Source organism: Salvelinus sp. IW2-2015, unplaced genomic scaffold (assembly GCF_002910315.2).
Source record: "Salvelinus sp. IW2-2015 unplaced genomic scaffold, ASM291031v2 Un_scaffold859, whole genome shotgun sequence".
Classification (NCBI taxonomy): Eukaryota; Metazoa; Chordata; class Actinopteri; order Salmoniformes; family Salmonidae; genus Salvelinus; species Salvelinus sp. IW2-2015.
Genome location: NW_019942630.1, coordinates 125,807 through 141,633, shown reverse-complemented (window position 1 = coordinate 141,633; position 15,827 = coordinate 125,807). Strand labels below are relative to the sequence as shown.

The 15,827-nt window shown below is 48.2% G+C and overlaps 1 protein-coding gene across 1 annotated transcript in view; it reads left to right on the top strand.

The window, feature by feature from the left end:
• Nucleotides 1–15,827, top strand: part of LOC112069022 (monocarboxylate transporter 1) — a 31,705-nt gene that overhangs the window by 6,535 nt on the left and 9,343 nt on the right. The window contains exon 2 of the mRNA XM_024136273.2: nucleotides 4,248–4,521. Within this exon, the coding sequence (XP_023992041.1) occupies nucleotides 4,305–4,521 (217 nt within the window). The 5' untranslated portion in view covers nucleotides 4,248–4,304. The remainder of the gene's footprint in view (nucleotides 1–4,247; nucleotides 4,522–15,827) is intronic.

Genomic DNA, 15,827 nt, shown 5'->3' with positions numbered 1-15,827 from the left:
TGTCACGTTCCTGACCTATTTTATGTTATTTTTTGTATATGTTTAGTTGGTCAGGGCGTGAGTTGGGGTGGGCATTGTATGTTTTGTTGTTTAGATCACTGTTAATCAGCCTTATATGGTTCTCAATCAGAGACAGGTGGTTTACGTTTTCCTCTGATTGGGAACCATATATAGGTGTGGCTGTTCACCTGTTTGTTTGTGGGTGATTGTCTCCTGTGTTTGTGTCTGCGCACACACACGGGATTGTTTCGGTTTGTTCGTGCGTTTATGTAGTCTGTTCCTGTGTCAGCGTGCTTCGTGTATTTGTAAGTTCGTTTGTTCAGGTCTGTCTACATCATTTGTTATTTTGTATTTCTGAAGTCTAGTTCGTGTCAGTGTTCGTCTGTTTTTTCAATAAATCATTATGTCATCACACCTCGCTGCGCATTGGTCTACCGATCCTTCTCTCCTCTCCTCGTCCGAGGAGGAGGAAGACGACACCCGTTACAGAATCACCCACCAAGGACCAAGCGGCGGGGGAGAGCTCAACAGAGCAATCAGCGACTGTGGACTTGGGAACAGATCTTGGAGGAAAGGGACACTGGGCGCACATTGGGGAACTTGAATCGCCGCGCTCGTGAGGAAATGAGGCAGCGAGAGCCCAACAGCGGTGGTATGAGGAGGGCAGCACGTAAAGAGGCGGAAGCCCGAGAGGACTCACCCAAAAATTTATTGGGGGGGGATAAAGGGTGTAGTGTGGCGAGGAACCGGGTTGGATACTCGAGCCAACTCCCCGGGCTTACCGTGGAGTAAGAGGGCGTCTAGCTGGTCAGACACCTGTTATGCGGTAAAAGCGCACGGTGTCCCAGTACGCGTGCTTAGCCCAGTGCGGGCTATTCCACCTTGCCGGCACTGGGAGGGCTAGGCTTGGGCATCGACGCCGAGTGGCCATGAAGCCGGCCAACGTATCTGGTCTCCAGTACGTCTCCTCGGGCCGCGTACATGGCACCAGCTTACAGGTGGGTCCCCGGTCGCCTGCAGAGACCGCAGTGCGGGGCGTATTCCCACCTCGCCCGCACTGGCAGGGCTACGGGGACCATTCCAACCTGGTAAGGTTGGGGAGGCTTCGGTGCTCAAGAGCAAGTGACGTCTCCACTCGAGGTCCGGTCATATCCAATCCGGCGCCACCTTCCCACCCCAGCTCAGTACCACCAGATGTGGCCTACACCACGCAACCAGGCTCTCCATGCATCTCGAGGCACTGTTCCATGGCCTCCACTGCACTATCTCCTATGGTAACGTGTCTCCAGCCCAGTGCCACTCCAGTTCCGGCAGCGTAACGCACCAAGCCTCCTGTGCGTCTCCAGAGCCCTGGACGCACTGTTCCTTCTCCCCGCACTCGCCTGAGGTGCGTGCCCTCCACTAGCTCACCGGATCACCACGCTTGGACCACACTGTTCCTGGGTTTCAGGTGCCGTTCTAAGAGTACCCAGCGACCACGCAGAGTCCCAGTGGCCTAGTGCCTTTGAGTGTCGCGCACTCGCCCATGAGGGTGCGTGCTCGTATACCGCGAGTACTCTCGCAGCTTCCGTACCTGCCGACAGCAGGCCGGAGCCTAGTAAGTGCGTCTCAGCCGGCTCTCAGACGTCTGCCGTCTGCCCAGCGGCGCAGCTGGCGCCATGGACTAGATTAGCGCCGCCCGTCTGCCCAGGGCGCCGCCTGAACTGCCCGTCTGCCAGCGGTCGCCTGAACTGCCCAGTCTGCGCCAGCGGGCGCCTGAACTGCCCGTCTGCCCAGCGCGCCTGAACTGCCCGTCTGCCCAGCGGCGCCTGAACTGCGCCCGTCTGCGCCATACGCCGTCTGAACTGTCCGTCTGCCATGAGCCTGCAAAGCCGCCCGTCTGCCATGAGCCTGCAAAGCCGCCGTCTGCCAATGAGCCTACAGAGCCGTCCGCCAGACCGGATCAGCCAGAGCCTTCCGCCAGACCGGATCAGCCAGAGCCTTCCGCCAGACCGGATCAGCCAGAGCCTTCCTCCGCCAGACCGGATCAGCCAGAGCCTTCCGCCAGACCGGATCAGCCAGAGCCTTCCGCCAGACCGATCAGCCAGAGCTTCCGCCAGACCGGATCAGCAGAGCCTTCCGCCAGACCGGATCAGCCAGAGCCTTCAGCCAGCCAAATGACCGTCCAGAGCCTAGCCAGCCATGACCGTCCAGAGCCGTCAGCGAGCCATGACCGTCCAGAGCCGTCAGCGAGCATACCGTCAGAGCGTCAGCGCCATGACCGTCCAGAGCCGTCAGCGAGCCATGACCGTCCAGAGCCGTCAGCGAGCCATGACCGTCCAGAGCCGTCAGCGAGCCATGACCGTCCAGAGCCGTCAGCGAGCCATGACCGTCCAGAGAGCCGTCAGCGAGCCATGACCGTCCAGAGCCGTCAGCGAGCCATGACCGTCCAGAGCCGTCAGCAGCCATGACCGTCCAGAGCCGTCAACCAGCCAAGAGCGTCCAGAGCCAGCCAGCCAGGATCCGCCAGTCATTCTGGTGTTGCCCCTCATTCTGGTGTTGCCCCTCATTCTGGTGTTGCCCCTCATTCCGGTGTTGCCCTCATTCCGGTGCTGCTCCTTATCCTGGAGATGCCCCTTAATTTTGGTGGGTTATTTGGAGGGTGGTCATTGTGGGGAGGCTACAGAAGCGGGGTTGATTATGGTGGGGTGGGAACCACGCCCGCTCGCGCTTAAGAACAGCCCTTAGCCGTGGTATATTCGCCATATACCACACCCCCTCTGGCCTTATTGCTTAAGTATAACACATAGGAACATCCTGAAAATGTTTTGTATTCAAACGAGAAACACAGAGGCTGTCATGCAGAAAGAAGCCTGCTGTATGTCATTGACTTATTATATTCCCTTTCATCAAAGCTCTGTCTGGAGGACTGTATTAGGAGGAAATAATGGGCTTTTGAAAAAGACGCCCCACTTTCCTCCAGATCTTCCGTATTTAATCAATGCAATCACATCACCCCAGCTCAACTCCTAGCTTAGCGTCACTGCTTCTCAAACTCTGGAAAGATACAGTACATGYCGAGGTTCCACTGTACAGTGCAACACACAAACTGCTAATCCTATGCTGTTTTCACCACCACAGAGGGCCATTACTTCCCTTAGATCAAGAGTCCTCTCCACAGAACATGCAGAAGCTCTAAATCATTACCCTCTTTATGAGAGCATAGCMCCGAGCTTCCTAGGAAGCTGAATTCAACCTGTATTCATGGTTTGATAAATGTGCACTGTGGATGGGTTCCTCGGTGTAAACAATATAGTAAGCCATTTGACTCTGCAGACGGGCCTGTATTCATAAGCTCAGAAGTGAGGGGGGAGTATAGTGGAGGGCTGGATTTACAGTAAAAAGAAGCTCCAGAAATGCCTCCCACACAATGAATATTGGGCTTTTTAGGATGAATCTTCTTGGCAAATSAAATTGATCCATTTACTTCTGAAACACTGAGGATGAAATCCTGGATTCTGCGTTTCATACCACTGGTRAGAAATAATCATGCAAATGTGCTAAAGGTGAAACTATTTAAGTCAACATTTATCTTATATGATCAAGCCATTGAAGTTAACAGGACATGTGCATGCATTTCCGCTCTCTCTGTTTGATATTTAGTTCTAACTGCTATAGCATTGCCTTTCAGGACATTACCATGACACACCTGTGATACGTACCAGAGGTAGATATTCGGGGAGGAAATGGGTCCACCCTGTAAATAAACACAGGCTTATCTTGTGAAAGCAGCATGTGAAATCCTGCTGACATGAACCATACAGCATTGGCTCCAGTCATGCACAGTCCACATACAGTCTAGTATTCAAATCATTTTTCAAAGGAAATGAAATGAATCTGAATAGATAAGATACATTTTGCTTCTCAAATTTTTAAAGGAGGCAAAATGCACTGTATCTGACCTTTTCTTTTTTTACCCTGTTTTCTTCCCAATTTCATGGTAATCCAATTGGTAGTTACTGTCTTGTCTCATCGCTGCAACTCCCATATGGGGGACACCATTACAGTGAAGAAACACCCAGATTTACCTTTATGATTAAATGTTTCTTTTCACATTGTGAAACATTGTTAACATAGTTCGATTACCCCMAAAAAACTACATTTGCATAGTGCCGGATGAACAATACCATTCTCAAAAGATTCTCGGATAACTGAATTCTAGCTTTGATGACGAGTTTCTGAAAACTTGATTAATCTTTCTCCCACAGGTGCCCATTGCTGTGTAGGTTCCTGCGCGCAGGATCTTGGTGAGCTGAACAGCAGTCATGCCGCCTGCCATGGGAGGACCCCAGGGGTACACCCCTCCAGAGGGGGGCTGGGGCTGGGCAGTAGTGGTGGGAGCCTTCATCTCCATCGGCTTCTCCTATGCCTTTCCCAAGTCCATAACCGTCTTCTTCAAGGAGATTGAGGTCATTTTCGACTGCACCAGCAGCCAGGTGTCATGGATCTCTTCCATCATGCTGGCAGTGATGTACGCCGGAGGTGAGCTGGAGAATAGATTAGGGCTAGCCTGGTAATTACTAGACTGATATCTGTGTACCAAACATTCATGTAAGCTCGCAAGATATGGCAGCTAGCRAGGCTAGAATAGTGCACCCCTACCGGAAATGTACATAACAATAACATATTTTATTGTAACACCTATTCAATTGTAACACATTACAAATGTACTCCAACTGTCTTTGCTTTCAGAAACAACAAAGCCAGTATGGACTGCATTTTTTGGTTCATAAATACATTACAAATGTATTGGAAACAGGTTAACAAGTGATTTCACAATTTTGTGTGAAGTTTCTGGGAGGGAGAGTCAGAGTGATAAGAGAGTGTACAAGAAGTGACCTGTACGATGCTCAGKCAGAGTGATGAGATAGTGTACCAGAAGTGACCTGTACGATGCTCAGTCAGAGTGATGAGATATTGTACCAGAAGTGACCTGTACGATGCTCAGAGTGATGAGATAGTGTACCAAAGTGACCTGTACGATGCTCAGTCAGAGTGATGAGATATTGTACCAGAAGTGACCTGTACAAATCAAATCTCAAATTTTATTTGTCACATACACATGGTTAGCAGATGTTAATGCGAGTGTAGCGAAATGCTTGTGCTTCTAGTTCCGACAATGCAGTAATAACCAACAAGTAATCTAACCTAACAATTCCACTACTACCTTATACACACAAGTGTAAAGGGATAAAGAATATGTACATAAGATATATGAATGAGTGATGGTACAGAACGCCATAGGCAAGATGCAGTAGATGGTATAGTGTACAGTCTATACATATGAGATGAGTAATGTAGGGTATGTAAAACATAAAGTGGCATAGTTTAAAGTGGCTAGTGATACTAGTATTACATAAAGATGGCAAGATGCAGTGGATGTATATACAGTACAGTACATACATATGAGATGAGTAATGTAGGGATGTAAACATTATATTAAGTGGCATTGTTTAAAGTGGCTAGTGATACATTTTTACATAATTTCCATCAATTCCCATTATTAAAGTGGCTGGAGTTGAGTCAGAATGTTGGCAGCGGCCACTAAACGTTAGTGGTGGCTGTTTAACAGTCTGATGGCCTTGAGATAGAAGCTGTTTTTCAGTCTCTCGGTCCCTACTTTGATGCACCTGTACTGACCTCGCCTTCTGGATGATAGCGGGGTGAACAGGCAGTGGCTCGGGTGGTTGTTGTCCTTGATGATCTTTATGGCCTTCCTGTGACATGGGTGGTGTAGGTGTCCTGAAGGGCAGGTAGTTTGCCCCCGGTGAGCGTTGTGCAGACCTCACTACCTCTGGAGAGCCTTAGGTTGTGGCGGAGCAATTGCCGTACCAGGCGGTGATCCAGCCCGACCAGGATGCTCTCGATTGTGCATCTGTAGAAGTTTGTGAGTGCTTTTGGTGACAAGCCGAATTTCTTCAGCCTCCTGAGGTTGAAGAGGCGCTGCTGCGCCTTCTCCACAACGCTGTCTTGTGGGTGGCCCCAATTCGTTTGTCCGTGATGTGTACACCGAGGAACTTAAAAGTTTCCACCTTCTCCACTACTGCCCCGTCGATGTGGATAGGGGGTGCTCCCTCTGCTATTTCCTGAAGTCCACGAGCATCTCCTTTGTTTTGTCGACGTTGAGTGTGAGGTTTTTTCCTGACACATTACTCTGAGGGCCCTCACCTCCTCCCTGTAGGCCGTCTCGTCGTTGTTTTTGGTAATCAAGCCTACCACTGTAGTGTCGTCAGCAAACTTGATGATTGAGTTGGAGGCGTGCATGGCCACGCAGTCGTGGGTGAACAGGGAGTACAGGAAAGGGCTGAGAACGCACCCTTGTGGGGTCCCAGTGTTGAGGATCAGCGGGGTGGAGATGTTCCTACCCTCACCACCTGGGGGCGGCCCGTCAGAAAGTCCAGGACCCAGTTGTACAGGGCGCGGTTTAATAACGAGTTTGGAGGGCACTATGGTGTTAAATGCTGAGCTGTAATCGATGAACAACATTCTTACATAGGTATTCCTCTTGTCCAGATGGGTTAGGGCAGTGTGCAGTATAATTGCGATTGTGTCGTCTGTGGACCTATTGGGGCGGTAAGCAAATTGGAGTGGGTCTAGGGTGTCAGGTAGGGTGGAGGTGAGTGCTACCGGCGATAGTTGTTTAGCTCAGTTACCTTAGCTTTCTTGGGAACAGGAACAATGGTGGCCCTCTTGAACATGTGGGAAAAGCAGACTGGGATAGGGATTGATTGAATATGTCCGTAAACACACCAGCCAGCTGGTCTGCGCATGCTCTGAGGACGCGGCTGGRAATGCCGTCTGGGCCTGCAGCCTTGCGAGGGTTAACACGTTTAAATGTTTTACTCACCTCGGCTGCAGTGAACTAGAGCCCGCACGTGCTGTTAGCGGGCCGTGTCAGTGGCACTGTATTGTCCTCAAAGCGAGCAAAGAAGTTGTTTAGTTTGTCTGGGAGCAAGACATCGGTGTCTGCGACGGGGCTGGTTTTCTTTTTGTAATCCATGATTGACTGTAGACCCTGCCACATACGTCTCGTGTCTGAGCCGTTGAATTGCAACTCTACTTTGTCTCTATACTGACGCTTAGCTTGTTTGATTGCCTTGCGGAGGGWATAGCTACACTGTATTCGGTCATGTTTCCTGTTGCCTTGCCATGATTAAAAGCAGTGGTTTGTGCTTTCAGTTTTGCGTGAATGCTGCCATCAACCCACGGTTTCTGGTTGGGGAAGGTTTTAGTGGTCACCGTGGGTACAACATCACTGAGGCACTTGCTGATAAACTCGCTCACAGAATACAGYGTCTACATCAATGTTGTTGTCTGAGGCTATCCTCAGGGCATATGCTCCGGACATTTTCAACATGTCCCTGATTGAGTCTGTAATACCAACATGTCTCAAGCAGACAACCATAGTCCATGTTTCCAAGAACACAAAAGCAACCTGCCTAAATGACTACAGACCCGTAGCACTCACGTGCATAGCCATGAAGTGCTTTGAAAGGTTGGTAATGKCTCACATCAACACCATTATCCCAGAAACCCTAGACCCACTCCAATTTGCATACCGCCCAAACAGATCCACAGATGATGCAGTCTCTATTGYACTCCACACTGCCCTTTCCCACCTGGACAAAAGGAACACTTACGTGAGAATGCTGTTCATTGACTACAGCTCAGCGTTCAACACCATAGTACCCTCAAARCTCATCACTAAGCTAAGGATCCTGGGACTAAACACCTCCCTCTGCAACTGGATCCTGGACTACCTGACGTGCCACCTCCAGGTGGTGAGGRTAGGTAGCAACACATCTGCCATGCTGATCCTCAACACTGGAGCTCCACAGGGATGCGTGCTCAGTCCCCTCATGTACTCCCTGTTCACCCACGACTGCATGGCCAGGCACAACTCCAACACCATCATTAAGTTTGCAGACGATACAACAGTGGTATGCCTGATCACCGACAACGACAAGACAGCCTATAGGGAGGAGGTCAGAGACCTGGCCGGGTGGTGCCAGAATAACAACCTATCCCTCAACGTAAYCAAGACTAAGGAGATGATTGTGGACTACAGCAAAAGGAGGACCGAGCACGCCCCCATTCTCATCGACGGGGCTGTAGTGGAGCAGGTTGATAGCTTCAAGTTCCTTGGTGTCCACATCAACAACAAACTAGAATGGTCCAAACACACCAAGACAGTTGTGAAGATGGCACGACAAAGCCTATTCCCCCTCAGGAAACTAAAAAGATTTGGCACGGGTCCTGAGATCCTCAAAAGGTTATACAGCTGCAACATCGAGAGCATCCTGACTGGTTGCATCACTGCCTGGTACGGCAATTGCTCGGCCTCTGACCCTACATTCCATCTCATATGTATATACTGTACTCTAATCATCTAATGCAATCTTCCAGTCTTTATGTAATACATGTACCACTAGCCACTTAAACTATGCCCACTTTAGTTTACATACCCTACAGTACTCATCTCATATGTATAACCGTACTCTATACCATCTACTGCATCTTGCCAATGCCGTTCTGTACCACACTCATTACATATATCTTATGTACATATTCTTTATCCCTTACACTTGTGTGTGTGATAAGCGTAGTAGTTGGGAATTGTTAGGTTAGATTACTTGTTTGTTATTACTGCATTGTCGGAACTAGAAGCACAAGCTTTCGCTACACTCGCCTTAAACATCTGCTTAACCATGTGTATGTGACTAATAAAATTTGATTTGATTTGATTTGATTTGATCTGATCAGAGCATTCAAACAAGTACAATGGGAAAGAGGAACCCCATCCACGGACTGTAGAGACAGATACTGTTGCACTGTTAGTAACTATGCTTCAATGGATGGAAGAGTAAAAGCATTCTAGAGACCCATTTGTATAATTTCAATGACAGTGGTTTGATTCAGGCATCGCCGTCTCCTTTTGGACAATACACTTAATCTTGATCTGGTGCCAGTGACCTTACTCCACACAGTCCATGGGTGGAACTACGGGAGCTGTTTGTACTTGAAGAATAGGACGTGCATGAACGATCCACTGAGCAAAATAAAGAGTTATGCATTCTCAATGAAAGGTACACTGTGAATACGAGATGCCTAATAGAGGCCTCCAGAATCCATGCATGTTAAAATGTGCTGTTACAGTATCTGTTTAAAAAAGGATGATGGTAACATTGTCTAATTTGTCATCATAGCTATCATTATGCTTCATTTTGCATCAAATATATATATTTTTTAAAGGAAGCCAAAGTTGACGTTTCCGAAGTGTCACACATCAGCTTGTCTCAGTAAGTGTAGGAGATTATCTCGGACACGTTTTGGGACACATGCTTACTTATTTAGCCCATAAGGTTAAGTGGTACTTAAAAAGGACAATGAGAATTCACTTCATGGATTACCAAGAGTGGTAGACAGTGTTTACCAGTAACAAACAATGTACCAGTGTTGTTAGCAGCTTGTTACACATGCAAGCGCAGGTCTGGGTTTCAAGTAGTATTGTTTCTATTAAGTACTTTAGCGCTGGTCTACACTGGAACAATGGAATGGCCTTGATCCAAACCTAAGAGCCATCAAACACCTCAAAGTATTTGAAAAGAAACAAATACTTTTTAAACCAAGATCTCTCTGGAAGACAGAAGGGCGCCTATGAAGAAGTATCTTATGAAAGAGGTCGTGGTGTGATCAAACAAATACAGGAACTCAATCTTTGTTCACAGACGCCTAGAATCCTTACAATCGCAATACCCGAGACGCATTATCGTACCAAGAGAATGTAGGTTAATCCAAGATGGCGTAGCAGTCGGACGTGTGTTTGTATTGTCCTGTATTGTCCTGTCGCGTGTAAATAGTAAATCGTAAATAGTCTTTTCGTATTTCTTCGTAATACATTTCGTATTTGATATTTTAATTTCACTTTCATCTAGGAACTGAATATACATTCCTCCTTCCCGCCTGCACCCAATGTGGTACGGACCCCTGCTATTTTTTTTATACTTAGAACCGTACCCCAAGGCAGAAGCTAGCCAGATAACTAGCTACTAGCTACGTAGTCAGTTTAGTCCCTGCTGCGGTCTTCACCCTCAACTCGGACACAGCCAGCTTCAATACCGGGCCAATACCTGCCAGTCCTGCCAAGCGCGATAATCAACCCAGAGCATATAGCCTGCTTTTTTCTCTACCACATCAGCGGATTTCCTGACGCAGCTCTGGACAATTACACCGTATATCACCAGCTAGCTAGCCTGCACCGAACGTGCTACTACTGGCTAACACCTCTGTCCCGAAGCAAAGCCCTAGTTCAGCCTTGAGCTAGCCTCGAGCTAGGCCCATTCTTGCCGGCTAGCTGAAGAGGTCTACCAGCGAATTCTTGGCTACAATACCAAGCTACAATCGCTGGTAGGAACTGAATATACATTCCTACATTCGCCTCCCCAATGTGGTACGGAACGCTGCTATTTTTTTGTTAATACTTTAGAACGTTAAGCCCAAGGCAGAAGCTCAGCCCAGATAACTAGCTACTAGCTAGTAGTCGTTAGCCACTGCTGCGGTCTTCACCTCAACTCGGACTACAGCCAGCTTCAATACCCGGGCCACATACCTGCCAGTCTGCAAGCGCGATATAAACCCAGAGCATATAGGACTTGCTTTTTTCTCTACCACATCACCGGATTCCTGCACGCAGCTCTGGAAATTAACACCGTATCATCACAGCTAGCTAGCTCAACCGAGTGGCTACTATGGCTAACACTCTGTCCGCGGAAGCAAGCACCAGAGCCTTGAGCTAGCCTCGAAGCTAGCCATCTGCCGGCTAGCTGAAAGAGGTCTACCAGCGAAATTCTTTGGGCTACAATCCCAGCTACAAGCTAATTATTACCCTTATTTTTATTTTATTTTTTTTTTTTTGCCGCTGCTAGTAGCGGAGTGGAGGCCTCCTCTGCTCCATCTACGCTGCCCCCTGGACACTATGATCACTTGGCTACAATAGGCTGATGCATGCTTGACTGTCCATTATTCACTGGTACTTGCCTTCTGTTTATTTGTGTTTTATTATCTGTCCGGCTTGTGCTTTCACTCAGGATCTGTGTGTAGTTAATCCGACCCTCTTGCCTAGTCGTCGCCACCTTTTACCTGTTGTTGCTGTGTTTAGACTAGCAACCCTGTTTAATTGCTGCTTTTATCTTACTGTTGTTTTTCGCTAGCTCTCCCATTCAAGACCTGCAATCAGCTTTCTGCCTATTTGTAATGTTCTCAAATATCAATATGCCTTGCATACTGTTGTTCAGGTAGTTTTTTCATTATCATTGTTTTGGTTTTTGCAATGGACCCTGTAGTTCCACTCTCCGTACCTCTGATACCCCTTTGTCCCACCCCCCACCACATGCGGTGACCTCACCCATTGAGACCAGCATGTCCAGAGATACAACTCTCTTACATCACCCAGTGCCTGGGCTTGCCCCCGCTGTACCCGCGCCCCTCCATACCCGGTCCTGCACATTATGCCCAGAATCTATTCTACCACGCCATAAATCTGCTCCTTTTATTCTTTGTCCCCAACGCGTCTAGGCGACCAGTTTTTGATAGCTTAGCCGCACCCTCATCCTACTACTCCTCTGTTCCTCGGGTGATGTGGAGGTAAAACCCAGGCCCTGCAGGTCCCCAGTCACCCTCATTTGATTTGACTTCTGCGATTCGAAAAAGCCTTGGCCTCATTGCATGTCAACATCAGAAGCCTCTCTAAGTTTTGCCTTTTACTCACCGGCTTTAGCCACACTCTGCGCAACCTGATGTCCTTGCCGTGTCCGAATCCTGGCTTAGGAAGGCACCAAAAATTCTGAGATTTCATACCCAACTATAAACTTTCCGTCCAAGATAGAACTGCCAAAGGGGGAGGAGTGTGCAATCTAACTGCAGAGATAGCCTGCAAAGTTCTGTCAATACTTTCCAGGTCTATGCCCGAAACAGTTCGACTTCTAATTTTAAAAAAATTAATCTCTCCAGAATAAGTCTCTCACTGTTTGCCGCTGCTCCAGACCCCCTCAGCTCCCAGCTGTGCCGTGGACAACCATCTGTGAATTGATCGCTCCCATCTAGCTTCATGAGTTTGTTCTGTTAGGTACCTAAACTGGTATATGCTTATACACCCCGGCAGTCTACAATCCAAGCTTGATTGCCCTCAATCTCACACAAATCTCAAGGACCCACCAGTACAACCCTAAATCGTAACAGGGCACGCCTAATAGGACAATTATCCTGACCAACCTGCCCCTCCAAATACACCTCTGCTGTCTTCAATCAAGATCTCAGCGATCACATGCTCATTGCCTGTAATCCGCCACGGGTTCGCGCGGTCACAACGACCACCCTCATCACTGTCCAAACGGCTCCCTAAAACACTTCTGCGAGCAAGGCTTTCTAATCGACCCTGGGCGCCGGGTACCCTGGGAATGGATAATTGGAACTGCATCCCGTCAGTTGAGGATGCCTGGTCATTCTTTTAAATGTTACTTCCTCACCATATTAGACAAGCATGCTCGTTCAAGGAAGAAAGATGTAGCCCAGGAACAGATATAGCCCCTTGGTTCAACTCCAGACCTGACTGGCCCTCGACCAGCACAAAAACATCCTGTGGCGCACTGCAATAGCATCGAAGAGCCCCCGCGACTATGCCAACTGTTCAGGGAAGTCAGGAACCAATACAGCGCAGTCAGTCAGGAAAAGCAAAGGCCAGCTTTTTTTCAAGCAGAAATTTCGCATCTGTAGCTCTAACCCAAAAAAGTTCTGGGATACTGTACGTCCATGGAGAACAAGAGCCACCTCCTCCCACTGCCCACTGCACTGAGGCTAGGTAACACGGTCCACCACCGGATAATCCGTGATAAGAGAGACTTTCAACAAGCATTTCCAATGGCTGGGCCATGCTTCCTCCTGGCGACTCCACCCTTGGCCAACAGCCCCGCCCCCCCGCTGCTTACTCGCCAAGGCTCCCAGCTTCTCCTTTAACCAATCCAGATAGCAGATGTTCTGGAAAAGAGCTGGAAAACCTGACCCATACAATCAGCTGGGCTTGACAAATACTGGGACCCCCCTATTTCTGAAACTGTCCGCCGCCATTGGTCGCACCCCTATTACCCAGCCTGTTCAACCTCTCCTTCGTATTCATCTGAGATCCCCAAAGGATTTGGAAAGCCTTGCCGCAGCCGTTTCATCGACCTGGCCAAGGCTTTCGACATCTTGTCAATCAACCATATTCTTATCGGCAGACTGCAGTAGCCCTCGGTTTTTCTAATGATGCCCTTGCCTGTTCACCCACTACTTTGCAGAAGAGTTCAGTGTGTCATCGGAGGGCATGTGTCCCGGTCCTCGGCCGTCTCTATGGGGGTACCAATCAACAGGGTTCAATTCTCCGGGCCCGACTCTTTTTCTCTGTACTACATGCAATGGATGTTGTCTTTGCTGCGGGCGATTCCCTGCTCCACCTCTACGCAGACGACAACCATTCTATAAACTTCCGGCCCTTCCTTGGCACACTGGTGTATCTAACCTCCAAAACGACGCTTCAATGCATAACTACTCTTCCGTGGCCTCCAAAGTACTGCTCTTAAACGCTAGTATAAACAAATGCATGCTTTTCAACCCGTCGCTGCCTGCACCCGCACGCGCCGACTAGCATCACCACCCTGGACGGTTCCCCGACTAGAATATGTGGACATCTATAAGTACCTAGGTGTCCTGGTAGACTGCAAACTCTCCTTCCAGCCTCATATACAAACATCTCCAATACCAAACCAAATCAAGAATCGGCTTTCTATTCCCAACAAAGCCCTCCTCACTCAAGCCGCAAACTTACCCTAGTAAAACTGAACTATCTACCGATCCTCGACTTCGCGATGTCATCTACAAAATAGCTTCCAAACTCTATCAGCAAACTGGATGCAGTTTATCACAGTGCCATTTCGTTTTGTTTATATAAAGCCCCTATACGACCACCATTGCGCCCTGTTCATGCCCTAGTCGGCTGGCCTCGCTACAGTGTTCGTTCGTCAGACCCACTTGGCTCTCCAGGTCATCTACAAAGCTATCGCTAGGTACAGTGCCGCCTTATCTCAGTTCACTTGGTCACGATGGTACACCCACCCGCACACGCGCTTCCACGCAGGTTGTATCTCACTAATCATCCCTACAAGCTAAAACTCATTTTGGACGCCTTTCCTCCAGTGTCTCTGCTGCCTGCGAACTGGACACGAATTCAAAAATTCTCTGAAGTTGGAACTTTTTATCTCCCTCAACAACTTTAAAAAATCTGCTGATCCGAGCAGTTACCGATCGCTGCAGCTGTACATAGGTCGCATCTGTAAAACTACCCACCCAATTTACCTACCTCACCCCCATACTGCTTTTATTTAATTTACTTTTCTGCTCTTTTGCACACCAGTATCCTCTTCTTTGCACATGATCATCTGATGATTTATCAACTGCCAGTTGTTATCTGCTAAAATTGTAATTTATTCGATTATTGCCTTACCTCATGCCTTTTTGCACACATTGTATATAGAATTCTCTTTTTTCTTACCCATGTTATGACGTTGTTTATTGTTTACTCCATGTGTAACTCTGTGTTGTCTGTTCACCACTGCTATGCTTATCTTGGCAAGGTCGCAGTGCAAATGAGAACTTGTTCTCAAATAGCCTACCTGGTTCAATAAAGGTGAAAAAAAAAAAAAAAAAAAAACAAAAATTCTTCGAATTATAATCTCAGCCGTTATATCCCCCAAGCAGACACCTCGAGGCCCTGAAAAACTTATTGTGACTCTATGTAAACTGAAACCACATACCTGAGCTGCATTCATTCGTAGCTGGGGATTTTAACAAGGCTAATTCTGAAAACAACGCTCCCTAAATTTCTATCAGCATATTGAAGCACGACTGGGCTGGAAAATTCTGATCATTGTCTACTCTAACTTTCCGCGACGCATACAAAGCCCTCCTCGCCCTCCTTTCGGAAATTTGACCACGACTCCATTTTTGTTGCTCCGCAACCAAGACAGAACTAAAAACAGGATACGCCCGGCTCAGCCTGTTCAATGCTGGTCCGACCAACTTGTATTCCAGCTTCAAGATTGCTTCGATCACGTGGACTGGATATGTCCGGGTAATCAAATCAAAATCAAAGTTTTATTTGTCACGTGCGCCGAATACAACAGGTGGTACGCCTTACAGTGAAATGCTTACTTACCAGGCTCTAACCAATAGTGCAAATAAAGCTGTTGGTAAAACAATAGGTAAGTAAAGAAATAAAACAACAGTAAAAAGACAGCTATATCAGCCAGCGAGGCTAATAAAATAGGAGGGGGGCTACCATACAGACATCCGGGTTAGTCAGGCTGATCTAGAGTATATGTGCATGTAGGAGATATGGTTAAAGTGGACTAGTGCATATATGATGAACAGAGGTAGCACTAAGCGTAAAAGAGGGGTTGGCGGGGGCTTGGGGGGGGCACACAATGCCCAATAGTCCGGGTAGGCCATTTGCATTACCTGTTCAGAGTCTTATGGCTTGGGGGGGAGCGGGCGATAAAAGTTGAGAAAGCCTTTTTGTCCTAACTTGGACTCCGGTACGCGCTTGCCAGGGGGTAGTGAGAGAACAGTCTATGACTGGGTGCTGGGGTTTTGACAATTTTTAGGGCCTCTCTACACAACCTGGTGTAGAGGTCCTGGATGCAGGCCAGCTTAGCCCCAGTGATGTACTGGGCGTACACACTACCCTTTGTAGTCCTTGC